Genomic DNA, 23186 nt, shown 5'->3' on the forward strand with positions numbered 1-23186 from the left:
ACAGATTATCCACCCGGATCAGACTTGTGGCATTCTGGACTGCAGACATTACATCAAAGACTGCCATGTGCACGCAGCCCTGGTCAGTATAGACCAGTAAAAGGCCTTCAACTGTATCTCCAATGGTTTTATGTACAGAGCCCTGCATAGGCTTGGTCTTAAAGAGATTGTAAAGTCTTGTTTTAAAAAAAAAAACATTTTATACTTACCTCCTCTGTGCAGTTGGTTTTGCACAGAGCAGCCTGGATCCTTCTCTTCTCGGGCCCCTTGCTATCAGCAATTTAAATATTACTTGCTAAAATGTACTAATGTACTGTTTGGAGAACCAACATACCGCAGTCTGTGTAATACATTTTAGCCCTTTGCAGCTAGAGGGGAACCAAAACAACAAGGATGGTGTTGTGCAAAAGAACAAACAAAATAGCGCTGGGGGGGAGGGGAGGGGGGGGGGGGTGTTGGCTCCAAGCCATTTGAGGCATACCTCAGAAATAAGTCATAAAAATGTCTATGCCATGGTTTGTGATTAAAATACGTTTTTGTGAAATCAAAGTCAAAAGAATTCCAAGAATGAAAAGGGTTAAAATTACAGCTGACATTCAAACAATGTTAAACAGCATGCTTGATCATGAACCTTGATCTCACCCAAACTGTGGCAGGCTGACTCAGGCATATCAGGTGGTGGGGGTGGCCAAAAGTTGTGTAGGTGCCAGATCTCGCATTGGAAATCCACCCAATGGTAGGCATGACAGACCACTGGTTGAACCTGTGAGGGTCAGTGATGTGGAGAGGCCCCCTATGGACTTGGAAGAGGACTCCAAACAGCCGGTATTGTGCAGTTGGTGTAGTCGGGCAGCACACTGGATGTGGCGCTACCAAGACAGAGCAATGTTGGACCAACTAACCACAACAAAGCTTTGGATGGAACGCAGATGCAAGGGTAAAGCAGATGGAAGGCTGTCATCAGGCTTTGGTCATGATAACATGTTTTGGATGTGGCCCTTTATTAACCACCTTACGAGGTTTGCCCCAAGTGGTTTGTAGCCATCAACCTCCAGCGGTGGATTAAGAGGAATTTTTTGTTGTTTGTTCTTCTGCTGTGCAGCTTCTATTACCTTTCTTGGCTGGAAAAGCCTACTCTACGCATTTGGCTGATTTTCTTTGATACCATAGGCTACACTTTCCTTTGAGTGTACCCGGTAGCCAATACTGGCACTCTCATTTTACCAGGGCTGGTGAGCATGTGGACCTAAAGCTCCAGTGGTAAACCTTTAAAAGGTAAATGTTGCAGGTATAAACGTTAAACAACTAAATTAACTTTAACATACTATACCTGCAGTAGCCTCTCAAACCCTATCACAGCCAAACCCAGGCTGCTTCTGACAGACACAATGAAAAAACTGCTGGATAGTTTTGGACAACCATGAAAGAACATTACTAAACAAGCTAATTGTGCTGACTTGACCCCCAAACCGCTAATCATGGGATGCCACAAAGGATCAGGAGAATGGTGAGAAAATTAGCTCTTGAGGTCCTAATACACATATACAGTACAAACACAAGAGGGTATCTCTATCTAACTGTAGAGCATTCAATAAATAAAAACAATAAAAATTCACTCAAGGGTGGTCATAAAACACCCATAAAGACCTCCAAGGAGCACCGTAGGGCTGCAGTACTCGGCACGCAAGCAGCTGTCTTGAGCAGAGTCCAGCTAGAAAGCTGCTGGTGGAACAGCAGATGTCAGGTGTAGGCTGAAACACAGCAGCAGCTTTCAGGTGTAGAAAGATAGCCGAAGCTCCGACCAGCACCTTGATCGATCATATGGGTAATGACATCAGGACCCCGCCCCTTCTTTATGTGCTCACGTCATCACCCAGTCAATCAAGGTGCTAGTCAAAGCTAGCGAGTGATTTTTTTTTTTTTATGCTTTTATTTAATAAACATTCTACACTTAGCTGGAGGTACCTTTTGTGTTTGTTTTGTAATGCTGGACTACCACATACTTACATGTTGGCCCATTATCATTTTTATCTTGAAGGTACATTTAAAAGCTGAATTTTAACCTCTTCCCAACCACCTCACACAGATATACGTTGGCAGAAGGGCAAGTACAGGCAGAATCATGTACCTGTACATTGCCCTTTAAGAGACGACGGGGGCGCGTGGTCACCCGCGGGAAGCTCCGCGAGTCGGGTCACAGGTCCCGCGGACTCAATCGCTGCGGGGATACCCGCGATCGCCTCACGGAGAGGAAGAACAGGGAGATACTAAAGTAAACAAGCATCTCCCTGTTCTGCCTAGTGACAGTGACACTGATCTCTGCTCCCTGTGATTGGAACAGAGATCAGTGATGTGTAAAACACAGCCACGCCCCCCACAGTTAGCAACATGCCCCTAGGACACACTTAACCTCTACACTGGCACCTAGTGGTTAACCCCTTCACTGCCAGTGTCATTTACATAGGAATCAGTGCATTTGTATAGCACAGATTGCTGTAAAAATGACAATGGTCCCAAAAATGTCCGTGTCCACCATAATGTCGCAGTCATGATAAAAATCGCTGATCGCCGCCATTTAAAAAAAAAATATTGATAAAACTCTCCACCATTTTGTAACGCTATAACTTTTGCACAAACCAATCGCTTATTGCGATTTTTTTTTTACCAAAAATATGTAGAAGAATACGTATCAGCCTAAACTGAGGGAAAAAAAATTGTTTTTGTTTGGGAGCCACGTCGCACGACCGCGCAATTGTCAGTTAAAGCGACGCAGTGCCGTATCGCAAAAAGTGCTCTGGTCATGGAAGGTAGAAGGGGATAAATTCTTCCGGGGCTGAAGTGGTTAAGCAAGCAGCCAAATAGTTGCTGGCAATTATTTAACATTCCAGTAAGTTGTTCTATAGCAGAGTCTGCCCTACTCCTAGTGATGGTCTTCCTTCTCCCTGTTTGAGTGCTGTTGTGCATTGGTTACAGGAGACTGGTATCAAGGCAAAGTTAACACAAGGGAACCCATTATTTACATATGAAAAAACATTTTGCACTTTTTTTTTAATGAATTGAATACTGAATTAACTATCTGCTTTGAGTTTGGCAATAAAGGGTTTCTTTTAATATATCAGGCAGCAGCCACAACATTATTAGAGAGTTAACCAAGGTTACACCTAAGCAGTTTACAGCATTGAAACCTTGGGGTTGATGACAGATGTACTGTTCTGCAAACAGATTTTGAGCAAAAAAAAAAAAAACACACAGTAAATGGCAAAAACACAACATCAGCATGAACAAATATCCCTTTTGGACCTTTCTATCCTAGTGCAATTTAGAAAGTGCCTTTCATGGCTTAGGATATTTTCAAATTTCAAATAGAGCAACATGTATGTTTCTATTTGCTTTGTTTGTGTACATTGCCTGACTGTCAAACTGTATGAAGATAAAGACTTTTTTTATACACTTGTTCTGGGTCTGATATTCTGAAGCTAAAGCCAGGAGGACCAACGCAAGTCAAGCAACTAGCATTTTCAGATGAAGGTCCGCAATTGTGGACCTTGTATTTCCCTCATGATGGATTCTCTTTAAATTCAAATAGGGAGAAATTATATATATATATATATATATATATATATATATATATATATATATATATATATATATATATATATATATATATTCAATCATTCTATGTGTGTTTTCCTATGTTAACAATCATGTCAAAGCATATTATAGTTATGAGCCATCGCCATTTAAAACAATGGCTAACATGCGTGGATGTTCATTCTGCATCAACTGCAGCTTTATGCACTTACATAACTCCTTTAAATCTCAATCTGTGCCGACAGTATGGCCCCTTGCTGATTCAGCAGAATCCACAGGCATCTTGACTCTCCATTAAAGAGGAAGTAAACCCTGATGAGTTTACTTCCTCTTTGATTGCCTGCAAAGGCAAAGCATAATGGACTACTATGCATCGCATAGTAGTCCATTATGTCTCACTTACCCGACACAGGAGCCAGCGAAGTCACCGCTGTCCCCTCTAGTCTGGAGCATCCATCTTCTCGTAGGTCTCGCTGCACCGCCGCTGTCATTCGGCGAAGCCACGATGGTGTCACTCCAGCGGCACGCTCAGTGCGCCTGCGCGCCGCTGTCTACGGCGCATGCGCCCTAGACAGCGGTGCCTGTCTTTCGGCAAATATCTCCTAAACCGTGTAGGTTTAGGAGATATTTCTTGGACCTACAAGTAAGCCTTAATTTAGGCTTACCTGTAGTTCAAAGTTGGTTGTAAGGGTTTACAACCACTTTAAGACACAGAAGTTAAATCCAATGAAGTTTTACTTCACAGAGTACAGTAAAGAGGATGTTTTTCCAGCCTTCTGAGGTGTAAAAAAACAAAAAAAAAAGACACTTTAAGTCAGGGGTGCTCAACCTGTGGCCCGTGAGACAATTGTAGCCCTCGGAGCCCTCTGATGTGGCCCTCAACATTAAAGTGTTTGTAAACTCTGTTACACCACTTTTCACTACAGGTGAGCCTATACTGTAATAAGGCTTGCCTGTAGGTATCGTGAATATCTCCTAAACTGTGCATGTTTAGGAGATATTCACGATACCTACAGGCAAGCCTTATTACAGTATAGGCTCACCTGTAGTGAAAAGTGGTGTAACAGAGTTTACAAACACTTTAATGTTGAGGGCCACATCACTGTATCCGCATGTGCCAACGTCATCAGCACATGTGCACTGAAGAAATGCTCGCCCATGCAGTTTCTTCAGTAGCCATGACCGGTGGCTCCTGTGCGCATGCAGCTCCGGCCAATCACAGGCGAACCCGAAAATAACTCTGGGAGACATGTCGTCGGTCACAGCGGTGTGAAGGGACCACTGCAACAACTTCGATGTAAGGTATTTTATAATGAGCTGGTATGCGTTCCATACCAGCTCATTATGCTTTTGTCTTACACTGCACTTTTGGGTATATAAGCACTTAGGCTGCCTTCATACTGATCCACTGGAGCAGCGCAGTGCACCTGCGGGCTACCTGCACTGAGCCATAGACTTACATTATATCCTGTAGTTTTGGTACTCTTTCTAAAAGTGCATCAAAACGTCTGAATGCCGGAGTATTGGTGCGCTTTCAGAAATTGCACCACAACCACAAGATATAATAGAAGCCTATGGCAAAACTGCAAGAAAGTAGCAGGTGAACTGTACTGCATTTGCGGTGTGAGTAACTGATGTATACTTTTTTGCTGCATTCGTTCAGAAATAACTTTATATTCCATTAAATAACTCATGTAAAAAAGTCTTAAAATGTGACAAGAGCCCAAAAAATGTTGACACTGAAAATTATGCAAAAATGCCTTCCGACATTTGAAAAAAAAAAGTGAATTTGATCAGTTATAAAACATTTTTATTCTTATTCTGCACACATTATATACACAGTGAATTTGCTTAAAGTTTCTTGAAGTTTGACATTATTTCTAGAGAATTAGACATACAGCAATATATACATTGCAGGATCACGCCAGGACATGACAGCAAGTTCTTTGCATATAGAGTAAAAAATAAAAAGGAGCTGAATGACAATGGCGAGGCAGTAAGATTTCTCTCGAAAGACCCTACTGTGAAAAGTAATGGGTGGAAAGATGTGGTACCCACTTTCAAAACAAGCCTTGGATTTGAATATATTGTTTTCATTTTGCTTCCAACAGCTAAGAGACATGAATCGTAAGTACAAAATTATTTTCGGACATGATTTATACTGATCAGTTAAAAAAAAAAAAAAAAAAAAAAACACACACACAGAAGTGAAGGGCAGGGGGCATACAGTAAATTTATAAAAAACATGTGCAGGCAGAGAATCACAGAACTTTGTGTTTTATTTTGAAAGTAATATGATTATTTTTGTATTGTGTAACTGCATTTTTCTTTTTTTTTTTTACAAATTTACTGTTTTGCATGCATTTTATAAGCACCCGCTCGCACCTCTATACACAAATTTGTATGTCAATGCACATTACCCATTTATTTTCAATAGGCCCTTGACTCACGTTCATTGACCAAAAGACCGCCCTGTCTTGAGGCAGAGGCAGCTACATTTGTTTACTGTGAGTTAGCCATTTGAGTTGCCAATGAAAATGAATGGCAAAAGTGGTTGTAACGCATAAGACACACAACATACATTGCTCTGTCCAGTGAGATTTAAAAATGATAGTCACATGGCTGAAAATAAACATCTTTGTCCTACTGTAGGGGTCTCTAAACCTCCTAAACAAAGGGCTAGTTCACTGTCCTTCAGACTTTAGAGGGGGCAGACTGTGGATATTGGGAGTAGAAATTGTCCTCACATCAGTCGGAGAAAACTGTGCATCTTTGGCATTAGGGGGAGGACTAGTGCCCCAATCATTGGTGTCAGTGGGAGGAATAATGCCCCATCGTTGGTATCAACAGGGGAAATAGTGCCATGTTGTTGATGTCAGTAACAGGAATCATGCCCCATTGTTGGTGTAAGTAAAAGCATCTTCCATCAGTGGGAGGAATAGTGCCCTAAGGGCCAGATAAGAGCAAGCAAAGCCCCCATGCCACAGTTTGGAGACCACTGTCCTAGTGTAAGGCTGTTGTCACCGTGAGTGGAAGTGAGAGGAAATCACTTAGAATCACAGACGGCAATTAACTAAAACCAATCAAAAAATAAAAACACATAATAAAGCACAATAAAGCAAGTATTACATGAGGCAAAAATCAGGATGTAACCAAATTTCTACTGAAACCAAAACTGACTTCATGCTCCACAACTAAACTTATTTGGGTAGCTATAGCTCCGGCCAATGACTTCAATTAGCTCAAAATGGTGGTGCCCTACCTCACTCCACCCCATGTGTGTCCCAGGTTCCCATGTACCATTTGAAAGCCTCAGATGTCCATGCCAACAGCAGGCATGGAGGACAGAGGGAAACGTGAAACATTTGTTTTTCAATCTCCCAGTAGCCATGAGCTGTCTGATCCCAACTGGTGTGCCAGTTTTAACTTCACTCTGACTTTTCCTTAGGGCTTGTTCCAGGTCAACATCTCTAAGGCTTGGCTCACACTTATTCGGTGAGGGAAACGTTGGGATCCGTGCATTCAGTTTAAACTACTTTAAAGGGCCAAGATGTAAATGGACGTAGAATTTGCTTACATCTAGCCGCCCATAGGAGTACAATCATGGATCAAAACCAGACTGATAGATTGCCCGTATGAAAAGAGGCCTTGCATTTACCTTTGTTTTTATCCATTTGCAGCCAAATCACAAACCTAATAGGTCATTTGACTTCAAGCGATCATCTGGCATCAGCTCATACCATTTTTAGCATTGATGGTCGGCTCTCTTGCTAGCCGCTCAACTGCTACGACAAGCCTTCCACAGCTCTCTTGGAAGACCCAAGCTGCTAGCCAGCACATCCACTGGCTGGTCGGAGACCCACACAAAGCTGGAATCGGCTCTGATCGGGTCTCCTCAAAGCAATGACATAATATCACTTCCGGTTTACCCGGATGTCAACGGTGCAATTTTTTGAGAATTGAAAGTATTCAAAAACGCTGATCTTAGTGTTTTGAATGCTTTCAAAGAAGAGGAGGTATTTGAGGATCTTGTAGACCACAGATCCCTCAATAAGGAGTACCTGTCACAAGGGATTTTTACATTCCTTGTGACTGCAGTAAAGTGATAAAAAAAAAATGTAAAATTCAAAGCAACAGTGTAAAAAAGAAATAATAAATAAAAGAAAAGAAAAAGAAAAAAAAGGTTAAAAAAAAAAAAAAATGAAAATTTCAGGTGCCCCTACCCCCCCCCCCCCCCCTCTCCGTGCTAACGCACAAGGGCGAATGCGTGTGTTGATCCCACACACGCAATCAGCTATCCCACACATGTGAGGAATCGCTGCAAACCTCAGATCATGGCCAGTAATTTTAGCACTAGACATTTTTAAATCTAAAGTGGTAACCTGTAAAGGCTTTTAAAGCATTGTCTATGGATAGTAAAATATATGTCCTTTGTTGCCGTTGCCCAGGGATGCGCAATTTTAAAGCTTGACATGTTTGGTTTCTTTTTTACCTAAAACAGCATTAGAAAAACCGCTGTGCAAACAGTGCGACATAAAAGATTGCAAAACCCAACAATTTATTCTCTAGGGCCTCTGCTTTAAAACAATATATAATGTTTGGGGGTTCTAAGTAATTTTCTAGCAAATAAACAAAGTTCCAGAAAAGGACTGTCTTCATTAATAAACTCATACCTTTTTTCATATACCTGTGGTTCAGCTATTAACGTCAAAGTGAAAAAACATTATAAAAAAAAAAAAAATTCAGTGTCAGTTAAGTAAATAAATAATAGCACAGATAACCAGCAATATAAAAGTCATTCAAATTTGAATAATTGCAAATGGACTCCTGGCTGGGAAACTTCTGTGATGTATAATTGAACTATTGTAAGTGAAAAAAAGTTGCATAAATTCTTTAAAATTTCAAGTAGTTTTTACGTATCCATTACACAAAAAAATTGTATTTCTGGTGCTTACAGACAAATCTGTCAGTCTTCAGCGAAAAGAAGCCATCCAGAATTAGAGATAGCAATAGCGAAGAGCAGAAAAAAATGTAAAGTTTTTTTCTTTGTAACTAATGGAACTGTTTCAAAGGGACACAAGTTCACAAAGCGTTGTTAACAAAATCAGCATTTCACAATTATACATAAGTGTGCAGTGATGAGGAAGAGCTGTATTGTTCTAGCTCTTATAACAACATTCAAGTTTTTACTATAAAGATCCGGGGAACTGCAACCTGACAATGGCTGAAGTGTGACATTGCTGCCAATGTCCAAATGACGGAGCGGCTATCCCTGAATGACAGAATTGCATAGGATTTACGGGTCAAAGGTTATGTCTCGCTTTACCTTCTCTTGAAATCCTTCTTGTATGGTACGAGATAGGAGTCCTGCTCTAGCAGCTTGTGCAGTTCGGGCACTATCACGTCATCTGTGTCAGCCATGTTGTCATCTACTTCAGTGTAACGGATTCTGCAAGTACAGAGACACAATGCCAAGTCTGTCTGTATTTAAATGGATGTGAAGATCTGCCGCTGTAATGGGATTTGCTGACATGAGCAGAGCAGAGGCACAGTGCTGTGTCATATCAGTGACCCAGCATCACAATGTCAGAGATCAGAGCCTCAGCCTGAATATCCAGTAATAGGCACACACGTGTTCTGCACCGTGCAAGGCATTCGATTCACTGCTCTGTCATAAAATACCATCCTACAACAGCTGATAGCTACATAAAAGAAACTGACGTAATATAATCATACAGATGACTTTCGTCTACACTCAATATTAACATTTAGAATCCTCCTGTTATAGCACCTGTACATTACCATTGCAATGTCACAACAATAGCACAAGCTAGCATAGAAAATGTTCTGCTTCAGCTAAAGTTCCTGTTTAAATACCAGAAGGAATGCATCCTGTTTCAGCAAGATAGGTTTTATGTTTATGGATCAGTAACATTAAATGTTTTTCTGTTTTTAGCTCTATTCAGGCAAATGTTACATTAGCCATTAATATTTGACATTTGCCATTTCCAGGACATCCTCTTATTGAGGATCACGCATCCCCACAGCCACACTGCAACACACTTCCCTATGCTTTATATGGAAAAAAAAAAAACTATACTAAAAACGGAGATATAACAGACCTGCCATTGCTGATGTTCTTCTAAAAATATTGGATGACTGTTGTCTTTGCCTTTGTTACATTAAAGTGGATGTAAAGGATTTTTTTTATTTTTTTTTAAATAACAAACATCTCTATACTTTCCTGCTCTGTGCAATGGAATTGCATAGAGCAGCTTGGAGCCTCCTCAACTTTGGTCTCCTACCGGCATTCCTGGCTCCTCCTCTCTCTGTCCAGCATACCCACAGGGAGACGCTCCCCCGCCCCCCACCACCACCACTGGCTTTGATTGACAGCAGCGGAAGCCCCAGCAAAACGAGTGAAACATGAAAGTGGGGGGAGAATAGCTGGATTGGATGAGGGCTTATGCAAGTATGGGGGGGGGGGTTGGGCTGAGAAACCATGATTGATTCCTAAACATCGTTTGCCTTAATGCAATAGTCCCTCAGAACCCCTTATTCTTGCCCAGCAATGTGCATGAGAGCAGTGCCTCTCGCCGCTGTTTCCCTCCTCGCTGGGCAGATTGACAGCAGCCATTGGCTCCCACTGCTGTCTTTCAAATGCTGTGACGAAAGCCGGGGGGCAGGCCTGAGTCACCTGGTCTGTGTGAATTCAGAAAAAAAAAAAGCTTCCCCCGGGGGCCCCCGTCGAAAAGGAGGGCCTGGAGTGTCAGCTAGGAAACCAAGAAAAAGTAGGACCGGGGCTGCTCTGAGCAAAACCAACAAGCCAGTAAGTATAACATGTTTGTTATTTTAGTTTAAAAACAAAACAAAAAGGTTTAATATAACTTTAAGGCCCATTTCACACAGGCTTCCACTTGTATACGAGCATTGTGAACAGCAAGCTTTGACAAAGCATTTGCAGATCTTTCAACAAGCTTTATTAAAGCTTTTAAAGTGCCATTCAGCTCCAGGTTGTAAATGATTGACACGGATCCGAATAGGAGTGCTGGCTGACACTTTACACAAGCTGCAAGCAGCCTATTTGAAGTGGCAATCAGCACTCCCATTAGAACCTGTGTTTATCATTTACAACCTGGGGCTGAATGGTGCTGTTCACATTGCTCTCATACAAACCTGTGAAACCAGCCTTAGGTGTACATTTATCAAACAGAGATAATTTATCTCATTTCAGTTCTCAGAGAAAAATCATCTCCTCTGGCACCCTGTTTTTGAAATAGAGAACATTTGTTCTCAAACACACATACACACATATAACAAATATAACGTTAATATTTATATCAATATTTAAGCTTGCTGTTGCTGATATTAGGAAGAAATAAGCCTCCTTCCTCAATATCACAGCAGCTTCTCACCCAGATTCTCCACCTCTGAGCTGCAGAATCTGGGACGGAGATATTTTACAGAGCTGGCCAGTAAGATCTTCAGATCTCACCTTCATAAACTGGCCATCTGTGTAAAAGTGAATGACAGCAGGGTGTGTCCTGTGATGAGAAATGAAGAACATGTTCTCCACTCCTCATCTCTGCTTCATAAAGTGGCACACCTGAGAGATCAGCCGTGATCATCAGGCTCTCGGCTCGTCTGTTTGCTAAACATACATCTTGGTTACTAACCAGAAACAAGCATGTTGATTAGAAAACCAAATTAAAGCCGGATTTCAGTACCAACTCCAGGACAATGACAGCAATACTTAAAGCGAAGTTCCGCCAAAGAAAAAATTAAAAGTCAGCAGCTACAAAAAGTGTAGCTGCTGACTTTTAATAATCGGACACTCACATGTCCTACGGTCCAGCGATGCGGGTGTACGAAGCCCAGCTCCTTTCCCCCTCCTCTCCACAGCGCAGACACTCCTACTGTGGGCACCCGGCTGTGGCTTCACAGCCGGGCATGCGCTGTATATGCAGGAAATGCGCTGCCTGCTGTGAATGGCCAGGCAATCTTCTGGGTCCTCTGATGTGTCCTAGAAGATTGCAGGGAGGGAGGGGGAGAGGTGAACTTCTTTCTGGAGCTGCAGAGCCTGGGAGGAAGTGAGTGATGGGTGCCTGTAAAAAATAGGATTTTTATAACAGCTTACCTATAAAATCCTTTTATACATCATGGGACACAGTGCCATAGTAATTACTATGTGGGTTATAGTCCACCTTCAGGTGCTAGACACTGGCACACCCTAAACAGGAAGTTGCCTCCCTATATAACCCCTCCCACAACTGGGAGTATCTCAGTTTTGTCGCAAAGCAATACACGTGTATCAGTGGCGGCTGGTGAAGTTTTAGGATGGGGGGGCGCAAGACCCCGCCCCTCCACGATTGGCCCATCCCACTTCTCATAAGCCACACCCCTTATAGAATCCATATCATATACCAGGCTGCACATTACATAACAGGCTGGACATTATACACCGGGCTCTGCACATCACATAACAGGCTGGACAATATACACCAGGCTCTGCACATCACATAACAGGCTGGACAATATACACCAGGCTCTGCACATCATATAACAGGCTGCACAACATATACACATAAACAATAAATGTCATGTATGGGTTTAAAATGACAAATGCCATGTTCAGTCGTTTATAAATGAAGATGCCCTCTCTGCGTCCATCACCCCCTCCAGTACACTGATCTCCTGGGGTACACCTTCCATTAAATAACCCAATTCTCAAAGCAATCTGCATATAATTAGCAGTAGATATCTACTATAAAAAGTCTACAGATAAAAGCAATGGATTTCTCCATCTGCAACAAAAATCCTCCGCTTATGAATGAACCCTCCACACATCAGGCTCCGTGCAATGATTGGAATGAATTAAAACCAGATGTCAGCATGACACCAATCATCATGAATAAATCTATTATGCCATCTAGTATGAGATTGATCTTCAGGCTATGTCTGCTGTCACCTGCCCTCACTATACACCTCCATGTATGCCCAGTATATATGTCCCCATGTATGCCCAGGACCCGCACACACACCCGAAGCCCACTTACCTGACTGTGTGCTCCTCTCCGGTGTTCTCCGCTCCTCTCCTGCACACCGCTCTACTCCTCTTACTTCCTGTTTCCTCTCTCAGGTGCAATGGGAGAGAGAAGACAGGAAGTGACATCTGAGTCAACTCAGATGTCAATCAAACTGCCCGGCCGTAGTAACACATACTACAGCGCCGGGCGGAAACTACTCAGCGCTTCAGAAAGCGCCCTGAGGCGGTTCCCATAGTGCACTGTGTCCGGCGCTCGAGCACAGTGCACTTCCTTAAAGAACTTTTTTTTTTAAAGGGGCAGTTTTAAAACTTTTTATTTTTTTTTGACATTTTTTTTTATTTATTTTTTGTGACCACACAGAAGGGGGGGGCGGCGCCCGGGCGCCCCCTATGGACGGGCCGCCACTGACGTGTATACTAGATAGAGGGACGGGACCTGTGTCCTGTGATCTACTTCAAAACAAAAGGATTTTACAGGTAAGCTGCTATAAAAATCCTATTTTCTTTAATCCTACATCACGGGACACAGAGCCATAGTAATTATTATGTGTGATGTCCCAGAGCAATGCCAACTGAGGAGAGGGAGACACAACCAAAGTAGGGTACCATGAGATCAGAGGATTTATACTGCTGTCTGCTGTACACTTCGCCCAAAGACAACATCCTCATGTCTTTTTACATCCACCAGATAGAATCTGCTAAATGTATAGATTGAAGACCAAGTTGCAGCCTTACAGATTTGAACCATAGATGCTTGGTGATGCACTGCCCACGAAGCACTAACAGGCCTAGAGAAGTGCGCTTTGATTTGAGAGGGTAGAACTACCTCTTTAAACCATAAGCTTGAACAATTACTTGTCGAATCCATTTAGAAACAGTAGATGTCGATGCCGCCTTAAGTAGACTTTGACCGCTCTCACCACATCAGGAGAATGTAGTGATTTTTCTTCCATAGAACAGGGTTCTGGAAAAATTAAGGTAGAACAATATCCTGGTTTAGATAAAAAAACTGTTATTACCTTCAGTAAAAAGTTAAGATGAGGACGCAATACTACCTTATCCTTGAATAATAAAAATATGGCTCTTTACAAGAAAGAGCAGCCAATTCTGATGCCCTTCTTGTAGCTGATATGAAAGAAAACGGCATTGCCGATCATTTTTAGTTCTCCCTTATACTCAGCCTCTTGAAGAGGGAAGCTCAAGTGGGGGTGTCTGGAGGAAGCAAAACCCCCCAAACATACCGGAGGTCTGCCTGCTAGCCGGAGGAAAAAAAGTCTGCTGTTTCTATGGCACAGCATGATCTGAATAAAGCATGAGAAGGTCCGTGCTCCATACAGCCCCCAGTGGTGACACTTAGGCATGACAACATTTACTTTAACCACTTCCCGTCCGGCGCACGACAATGTACGTCAGCGGAATGGCATGGGCAGGCAAACTAGCGTATAGGTACATCCATTTGAAATTGCCACCGTGCCATCGCGTGCGTGGCGTGCGTGCCGGTTGGAACCACCGTGAGTCCAGTCGCGGGTTCCGCGGACTCGAACGCCGCAGGGATACCCGCGATCCTCTCCCGCGGAGGCTGAACGGGGAGATGCGGAACTAAGCATCTCCCCGTTCTGCCTAGCAACAACTGACACTGATCTCTGCATCCTGCGATTGGAGCAGAGATCAGTGTTCACTAACACACACCCACGCCCCCCCCAGTTAATAACACACCCCTAGGACACACTTAACCCCTACACTGCCACCCCCCTGGTTAACACCTTCACTACTAGTGTCATTTACACAGGAATCAGTGCATTTGTATAGCACTGATTGCTGTATAAATGACAATGGTGTCAAAAATGTCCGACGTGTCCGCCATAATGGCGCCGCCATTACTAGTAAAAAGACTATAATATATTAATAAAAATGCCATAAAACTATCCCCTATTTTGTAAACGCTATAAGTTTTGTGCAAACCAATCAATAATCACTTATTGATCTACAAAAAAATTGTAGAATACCTATGGGCCTAAACTGAGGAAAAAAATGTTTTTTTATATATTTTTTGGGGATATTATAGCAAAAAGTAAAAAAAAGCGTGATCAAATACCACCAAAAGAAAGCTCTATTTGTGGGGGAAAAAAAAGACGTAAATTTTGTTTGGGAGCCACATCGCACGACCACGCAATTGTCAGTTAAAATGACGCAGTGCCGAGTCGCAAAATGTGGTCTGGTCTTAAGCCAGCAAAATAGTCCGGTCTGAAAGTGGTTAAAAGGAGACATTTCATAAGAAATTTGGAAAATTCCTTAGCAAACTCCACTTACCTTTTCCGCCGCAGGGTTTTCTGTGGTAAAACTAACAGACCCAATCTTCACCCTTCACAGTGTGTTCCGTTAACAAACCTTCAGGAACCCTCAGGGAACCCACTATCCTGGTCCTGTAATAGCACCCCACCAGTAAAATGTTATGGCCTTAATACCAAAAGTACTGGATCCTGGGGTTGAGCTCTTTAAAAAGAGAAGCGTTACAGGCAAAACCTCGTTTCTTCGAATAGGAGGCCTGGGTACCATGCACAGATTGCTCCAGTGGAGCTCAGTACAGCGCATCTACACTTGTGACCAATACCTTAGACACCTGCAAAAAAAAACTGAGATACTCCCAGTAGTGGGAGGGGTTATATAGGGAGGCAACTTCCTGTTTAGAGTGTGGCAGTGTCCAGCACTTGAAGGTGGACTATAACCCACATACTAATTACTATATACAAATAAAAAAGAGGGCATCCATCTGTCTGGCCACATCTTTGCATTACAGCCCCATAGACTTTAGTCTTTCTTCATTTCTGGCCTCAGAACACAGCCTCATAGAAGTCTATGGGCCTGTAATGTGCAGGCATTGCCAGGAGAGCGATATAGATATACTATATATACATAGCTCCCAACTTTCCCTGATTTCAAGTCAGTCATTTGCAGCCTTCCATTGCAGCCTTGTCAGTCATTTGCAGCCTTGTCAGTCATTTGCAGCCTTCCACCACAGCCTTGTCAGTCATTTGCAGCCTTCCATTGCAGCCTTGTCAGTCATTTTCAGCCTTCCATTGCAGCCTTGTCAGTCATTTGCAGCCTTGTCAGTCATTTTCAGCCTTCCATTGCAGCCTTGTCAGTGTCTTTTTGTTTAAAAATGGCGCCCTTTCGGGTATAAAGCCGAAAGCCGCCGAGAACAGCCGAAGATAGCCAAGAATGGCTGAGTGCAGCCGAAAATACGCGAAAGCCACAATAGCGGTGTTTTGCCGGCGGTATTGCAGCGCTGCCCCATTGATTTCAATGGGGAGGAGCGGTAAACACACCTCTCCTTCTCCGCTCCAAAGCTGCTGGCAGGACTTTTCCTGACGTCCTGCCAGCACACCGCTCCGGTTTGAAAGCCATCGGGGCTTTCACACTGGAGTGAATGGTGCAGCAGTTTGAGGGCGAATTGCAGGCACTATTTCTAACGATATAGCGCCTACAAAACGCCCTCGGTGTGAAAGGGCTCTTAAGCTATCGAAGTAAGAGCCAGGCATTTTTAATCTGACACAGGCCATTTCAAGGGGCCATACCACCAGAGAAGTAACATTAGGGCTTTATTTAATTCCACCTATTATTGTGAATGCACTATGTTTCTCTATATTATCGTGGATATATTTGCAATACATCTTTCTTTGGGATTAACTTGGACATGGTAGGATCCTAGTCCAAACCCACCTGAGCAAACCCACCAGGAAGCTGTAAGTGTACTGGGCTATTTATAAGCAGCTGAGGCGTTCCCTGCCTCATGTATACAGACATTCTGGGGGTTGTTTACTAAAGGAAAATCTACCTTGCACTGCAAGTGCACTTGGAAGTAAAGTCACTGTAGATCCGAGGGGGACATGCAAAGAAAATAAAAAACAGCATTTTAGCTTGCACATGTTTGGATGATAAAATCAACAGAGCTTCCACTCATTTCAGATCTATCCCTCAGATTTAGAGCGACTGCCCCCCCCCCCCCCGTGTACTTGCGGTTGCAGGGTGGGAAATTGCCCCAGCTTCATCTGACTGCTTAGTTGAGTTACAGCTCCTGGTAGGTTTGCTAAAGTGGGTTGAAACTCATCCTTATGGGTTTTTTTTTTTTTATTATTATTATTTGTGTGCACTCATATTTCTCTATATATTATTATGTGTGCAATTGGTAGGTCTCTATATTATTGTGTGCACTATGTCTAATTATACCAGGGTAGGCAACTTGGAGCCCTCCAGATAAAGTGCAACTACATTTCCCATGAGGCATTGCAAGGTTGGCAGTTACAATTACTCCCAGAGGCATGATGGGACTTGTAGTTGCCTGTGCTTGATTTATACTATTGTGTGTTCTCTCATTATATCTCTTTATAATATTGTGTGCGCACTCGTCTCTTTATAGAATTGTGTGTGCACTCATTATGCTCCTTTATATTATTGTGCGTGCACTTGTTGTGCCTCTTTATATTAAAGTGGTTATTAACCCACTCATTTAACTTTATATAATCCTGTGTGTTTGCTAATGCTGTGTGCCCCGTCTCTGTGATTTATAAAAAAAAAAAAAAAAAATGCTATACCCGATTTCAGAATGCCCCTCGGCGCTCACGTGACCAGCCGGCTCTCTTATCCCCGTCTGACAACTGCAGCTTGCGGGTCGGTATTCCCCTGATGAAGTCGGTCAAGACGTGAGGAGGAGAGAGCCGGCCACTCACGTGGGCATTCTGAAATCAGGTATACACAGCATTTTCTTTTATAAATCACAGAAACAGGGACACACAGCATTAGCAAACATGGGATTAAATAATATTTCAAATGTTATTTCAGCAGCAGCAGGAGGGGAGGGGGAAGGCAATTGACACAGAGCAGACAGGCAAGGAGGAGGAGGGGGGGGGGCAGAGGAAAGACAGGATAGCTGCAGGTGATGGAGGCAGGTAAACCGACAACGGCGTCAGGCCTCAGCAGCCATGATAAACCTTGGTCAGTTTACAGAGGAGGGGGGGGCAGGATCAGCAGGTTATTTTAGGTGTTACTGAGGGCTAAATTAGGTGTTACAAAGGGTTAAATTACACAGCACAAACACTGTGCTGTATAACATGTTTTAAAGACACATGATCTTCCTTCTTTTTATTTTTTTTGGGTAACAAACGCTTTAATGTATGTGCACTCGTTATGCCTCATCATATTACAGTGTGTGCGCTCTAGGGTTGCAGATAACAATTATTTTCATAATTAGTTAGTTGATTATTGTTTCGATTATTGGATAAAAACCTCAAAAGACTTGGTGTATAATTTAGTTTGCACTGCAAAGGTAGTACAAATAAATCTTTTATATTAAAGTAATACTACAGGCTGAGACTTTTTTCAGGGATTTTATCATTTTAGATATAATTCACAATACTGGGGTAAACTTTTACTTTAAAAGTAATTGTAATACCTTATATTACCTCCCAGTTTGTCAGCCTCCAGATTCTCTGGGTTCAGATGCACAGCGCTCTTAAAGTTATTGTAAATGCTGATTTATTTTTTGAAAACAACAAACTTGTTATACTTACCCGCTCTGTGTAATGGTTTTGTACAGAGCAGCCCAGGTCCTCCTCTTCTGGAGTCCCCCATCTGTGCTTCTGGCTCCTCCTGCCTTCAGAGCACCCCTATAGCAAGTTAAAAAAAAAAACTTCTACATTTAGAATCACTCCCTTCTCCTGCCCAAGACCCACAAGGCATTGCTCCTCACACATTCACAAGTTCCCAGGCACTTACTGACATGACAGTGAACTGAGCTGTATGTGTGCTGCACTGTGTGTACTGACATGTACGAATGGTGTATTGAGCTAAACATGCACTGCACTGTATTTCCTGACATGTAAACAAATAATGCATTCTGTATGCAGCCCAACTAATCGATTATGAAAATAGTTGCCAACTTTTTTGATAATTGATTATTTCAGCCCTAGTGCGCTCGTTATGGCTCTTCAAGGCAGCTTTCGCACTGGAGCGTCGGCAGTAAAGCGCCGCTATTTTTATCAACGCATTACCGTAGTTTTTGCAGAGGTTTTCGCCAAATAGTGGGGCTCTTTTAACCCCTGCTAGTGGCCGAAAAAGGGTTGAAACGACCTGTGACGTGCCGCTCTGCCCATTCATTGCTCCTTCACTGCTCCAAAGATGCTGCTTGCAGGAGTTTTTTTTTTTTTTTTTTTAACGTACTGCCAGCACATCGCCTCAGTGTGAAAGCACTCGGGCTTTCACACTGAGACTGCAGGGGAGCCATTTTACAGGCGCTATTTTTAGCCCAAAAGCGCCTGAAAAACATCTCAGTGTGAAAGGGGTCTTATTGTGTGTGTGTGTGTGCACTCGTTATGTCTCTGTATACAATTGTGTGTGCACTCACTAGGTCTTCTTAAATTATTTAACATGCACCCTTTGTCTATTTAAAGAGGAGTTCCGCCCCCCCCCACAAAAAATTTAATTCAGCAGGTACACATACTATAACTGCTGACCTGTCCAGGGTTCCCCCAATGTCGGCACCCCAGCCAATTTTCACTTTCCGCCATTCGTGGAAAGGAAAACCCTTCGGCTTCACAGCCAGTTCCCTACTGCGCTTGTGTGTGAAGAGTGTCCTAACTGGCCAGACGGCAGACAAAGGAGGCCAAACTTCTGAGGGACAGCACCACAGTGCAATCCCCAGAAGTGCATTCCCCCTCCCTCCCTGAAAGGTGCCAAATTTGGCAAGGGGGGGGGGGGGGGGGGGGGAGCAGAGGTTTCACTTTTGGGTGGAACTCTGCTTATTTCGCTATGTATGATTGGGTGTGCACTCATTACGCCTCTTCATATTATTGTGTGTATACTCATTAGGTCTCTTTATATTACTGGTTTCACTCATTGCGTCTCTTTATATTATTGTTTGTGTGCGTTATGTCTCTGTATACTATTGTGTGTGCACTCGCTAGGTCTCCCTATATTACTGCAGATGCACTTGTTATGTCTGTTTATATTACTGTGTGTGCACTTATGTCGCTATGATTGTGAGTGCACTTGTTATGTCTCTATATATTAATGTGTGTGCACTATGTTCATTTATATTCATGTCTGTGCACTCTTTGTATTACTGTGTGCACTCGTTATATCTCTTTATATTATTGTGTATGCGCTCCTTATATCTCTGTATACTATTGTGCATGCACTCACTAGGTCTCCTTATATTACATATGCACTCATTATGTCTATTTATTTTATATAGGATCGTATGTGCATGCACTGTATAAGACAGTTTGTATGAAATCTGCTGATCACCTGTCAGTGTTGCCCCTTCACCCTGGAGTAGAGATAGGACAGCAGAGTGCAGCAAGCTTAGCATGCCATGCAGCAGGCTGGCGGGTGCAGTATCTCCCTCACCCCGTGACCCTCTTGCCGTCCATGCTGTTCTCTAGAAGCAGACCTCTTCACAACTGGCTGTCACTGTCCTTCCCCCCCTCCCTGCAGCACTCTGTCATTCTCTTCCTGCTTCCGGTATGAGGTACACGGGTCTGACCAATCGCCTTTCCGAACTAATAATATACACCAATTACGTCCCTCCTCACTCTTCTACCACATGGATAGCACCATAATTTGACGGCGCACACTGCCTGGCAAGCCCTTTACTCTTCTAGTACTATATTTGCTCACGATGTTACACAGTTAGCTCCTTCCGAGTTCCAAGCCTCGTTTTCATTTACCCACGGTGCTTTGCACTCAGACGTTTTTTTCTTGTTGCTCGGCAACCACAGTTAACCGGAAAACAGTTTGAGTTAAATGATGTGAACCATTCAACTTTATTTAAAAAATATCCAAACTTACATTCGTATGCCTGAATCTAGCATAGAAATAATCAGTCTGCGTCTAGATGTGGAAAACCTCTCTCTTTATCATGCTTCTATGTGAGAGTGGGCTCTATACACTAAGCACTTCTGACATAGGGAGCTGTATTAGCCACTTATGGACCAAGCCTCTTTCTGAGATTTATTGTTTACAATTACATTTTTGGCTAGAAAATTACTTAGATCTCCCAAAGATTATATATATTTTTTCTAACACCCTGGAGAATAAAATTGAGGATGTTGCAATACTTTCTGTCACATCATATTTGCGCAGCGGTCTTACAAGTGCACTTTTTTTTGTTAAAAATACACTTTTCGAATTAAAAAATAAGACAACAGTAAAGTTAACCCAATATTTTTTTTATATTGTGAAAGATAATGATACCCTACATGTAACGCTTCAAAATTGCATCCGCTCGCGGAATGGCGTCAAACTTTTACCCTTAAAAATCTCCATAGGCAATGTTTAAAAAATTCTACAGGTTGCATGTTTTGAGTTACAGAGGAGGTCTAGGGCTAGAATTATTTCTCTCCCTCTACCAATTGTGGCAATACCTCACATGTGTGGTTTGAACACCATTTTCATATGCGGGTGCTACTTGCGCATGTGTTTTCGCTTCTGCATGCGAGTTCGGCGGGACGGGGCGGTCCGTACGTGGTTAAGTAATCAACGGCAACGTTTTTCTTTTAGTTTTGGACAGATTGGAGAGGGATTAGAACACCATAGTTGCCAACATTCTCTGTAGGTGGAGTATAATTTTATTTAGAGGTGGGACATTCGGTTGTAGGCATGGTCCAGCAGGAGCAAACAAATGTGGCGCTGTAGCGAAAAATGGGTGTGGTTTAATCACTTCAGCTCCAAAAGGTTTATCTCCTTAATGACCAGGCCATTTTTTGCAATACGGCACTGTGTTACTTTGACAATTGCCCGGTCGTGCAACACTGTACCCAAAATACAGTTGATGTCCTTTTTTTTTTTCCACATATAGAACTTTCTTTTGGTGGTATTTGATCACCTCTGGGACTTTTAGTTTTTGCGCTATAAACAAAAAAAAAAGAGCGACAATTTTGAAAATGAAAAAAAAAACTATATTTTTTACTTTCTGATCTAAAACATATCCAATAACAAAATGTAAAAAATCGAATTTCTGCATCAATTTAGGCCAATATGTATTCCGCTACATGTTTTCGATAAAAAATAAAAAATTCTGCAAAAGTTCTAGTGTCTAACAAACTATGGGATTTTTTTGGAATTGTTATTTTATTTTTTTACTAGTAATGGCAGTGATCAGCGACTTATAGTGGGACTTTGAAATTGCGACAGACAAATCGGACACTGAGTGACACTTTTGGGGACCAGTGACACCAATACAGTAATCAGTGCTAAAAAAAATGCACTGTCACTGTACTAATGACACTAGTTGGGAAGGGGTTAACATCAGGGGCGATCAAAGGGTTAAATGTATCCCAAGGGTACACTTTCCTATGCTGGTGCATTCTTTCCGTGCCGGATATCACATCCATCTCTTTGCCGCCTCAGTTCCCGTGGAGGGAGTGTGCTCCTGGCCCGCCCAGCGTCCACCGCCGCGCGCTGCACTTGTCGTCCGGACTGGTGAGTCTGCCCTGGCCAAACTACCTACTTGTATCATATTCTCATGAGTCTATTTCTATCTATTGGTCAGTATATTATTTATATATTTTTTACTTTATTCTATAGGAACTTTGTGGTAGCATCAGCTCCTGATGAGTGGGGAGACACCCACGAAACGCGTCAAGCTTTTTGATTTGATGTCCTAGTTACACTGTATACGGAACCATACTCAGTTCTTGACTATTTACTATAAATTGAATTTTGTTTTACATCTATTGGATGCATACTTACCATGTGGATATATCTGTCGATCTTGGGCTTGCTGTCATAGGCATTATTATGCCACATTACCCAATTAATTTATTTATTATTATCATGTGCAGCTATATGTGGATACTATATATCATGTTTTTATTGTATTGAAGCCTATACATACTATGAATTTGATTTATTTATAATAAATAGTTTTTTATCGAATAATGCATAAAATAAATAAACATGGTTAAAATTCTCCTCCACTATCCTAGTGCTTCATTTAAAGTCTCAAACTTCCCCTTTTTGTACGTACTTGTGTAATGTGTTTTCCTTCAAAAAGTACAGTTAATTTGTGAGCAGGCAGGTACATTTCCAAAATACAAAGTGAACTAAATAACAAGGGGTACCAACACTAAACAACCTCCTGTAGATTAAAAAAGAAAAAGAAAATATAAAAAATACAATAATGTTGTTGTTGTAAGTTTACACACAAAAAAAAAAAAAAAAATAAGGAGAAATGAGCAAAGTGTCTTTAAAGGAGATTTTTAGGGAATCCCCCCCCCCAAAAAAAACATCCAAAAAATAAAAAACAAAATCAAACATTGTAGAATTCGCTTGATGAATGAATTTTTAACATTGCAGCGTGACGAATGTGCTATGTCGCTTACGAGCAGTAGTTTTACCTGAACGAGCGCTTCCGTGTCGGAATTTGAATGTGAGCATGCGTGGTACTTAGTCCGATCAAAATGCTATACACATGATCGGATTAGGTCCGTCCGGCCCAGTTGGTCGGGAAATATTTCCAACATGTTGGAAAATTGGGTTGGACGGAGATTCA

General features: G+C 42.3%; 1 protein-coding gene across 5 annotated transcripts in view; it reads right to left on the bottom strand.

Moving 5' to 3' along the window:
* The window catches only part of GBE1 (1,4-alpha-glucan branching enzyme 1), a 267974-nt gene extending 247790 nt beyond the window's left edge, over window positions 1-20184 (bottom strand). Inside the window, exons 1-3 of one of the 5 annotated variants that reach the window (XM_077480107.1) lie at window positions 19940-20133; window positions 18205-18300; window positions 8918-9040 (exon numbers count right to left, since the gene is read on the bottom strand). In XM_077480107.1, coding sequence (XP_077336233.1) covers window positions 8918-9012 — 95 coding nt within the window. In that variant the 5' untranslated portion in view covers window positions 9013-9040; window positions 18205-18300; window positions 19940-20133. Of the gene's footprint in view, window positions 1-8917; window positions 9041-18204; window positions 18301-19939 lie in introns of all 5 variants that reach the window. The other 4 variants (XM_077480103.1, XM_077480104.1, XM_077480105.1 and 1 more) reach the window with 4 other exon arrangements.
* Between the last annotated feature and the right edge of the window lie 3002 nt (window positions 20185-23186).

The sequence above is a fragment of the Lithobates pipiens genome, unplaced genomic scaffold, assembly GCF_037356315.1.
Source record: "Lithobates pipiens isolate NorthernLeopardFrog02 unplaced genomic scaffold, aLitPip1_a1.2 Scaffold_16, whole genome shotgun sequence".
Taxonomy (NCBI): Eukaryota; Metazoa; Chordata; class Amphibia; order Anura; family Ranidae; genus Lithobates; species Lithobates pipiens.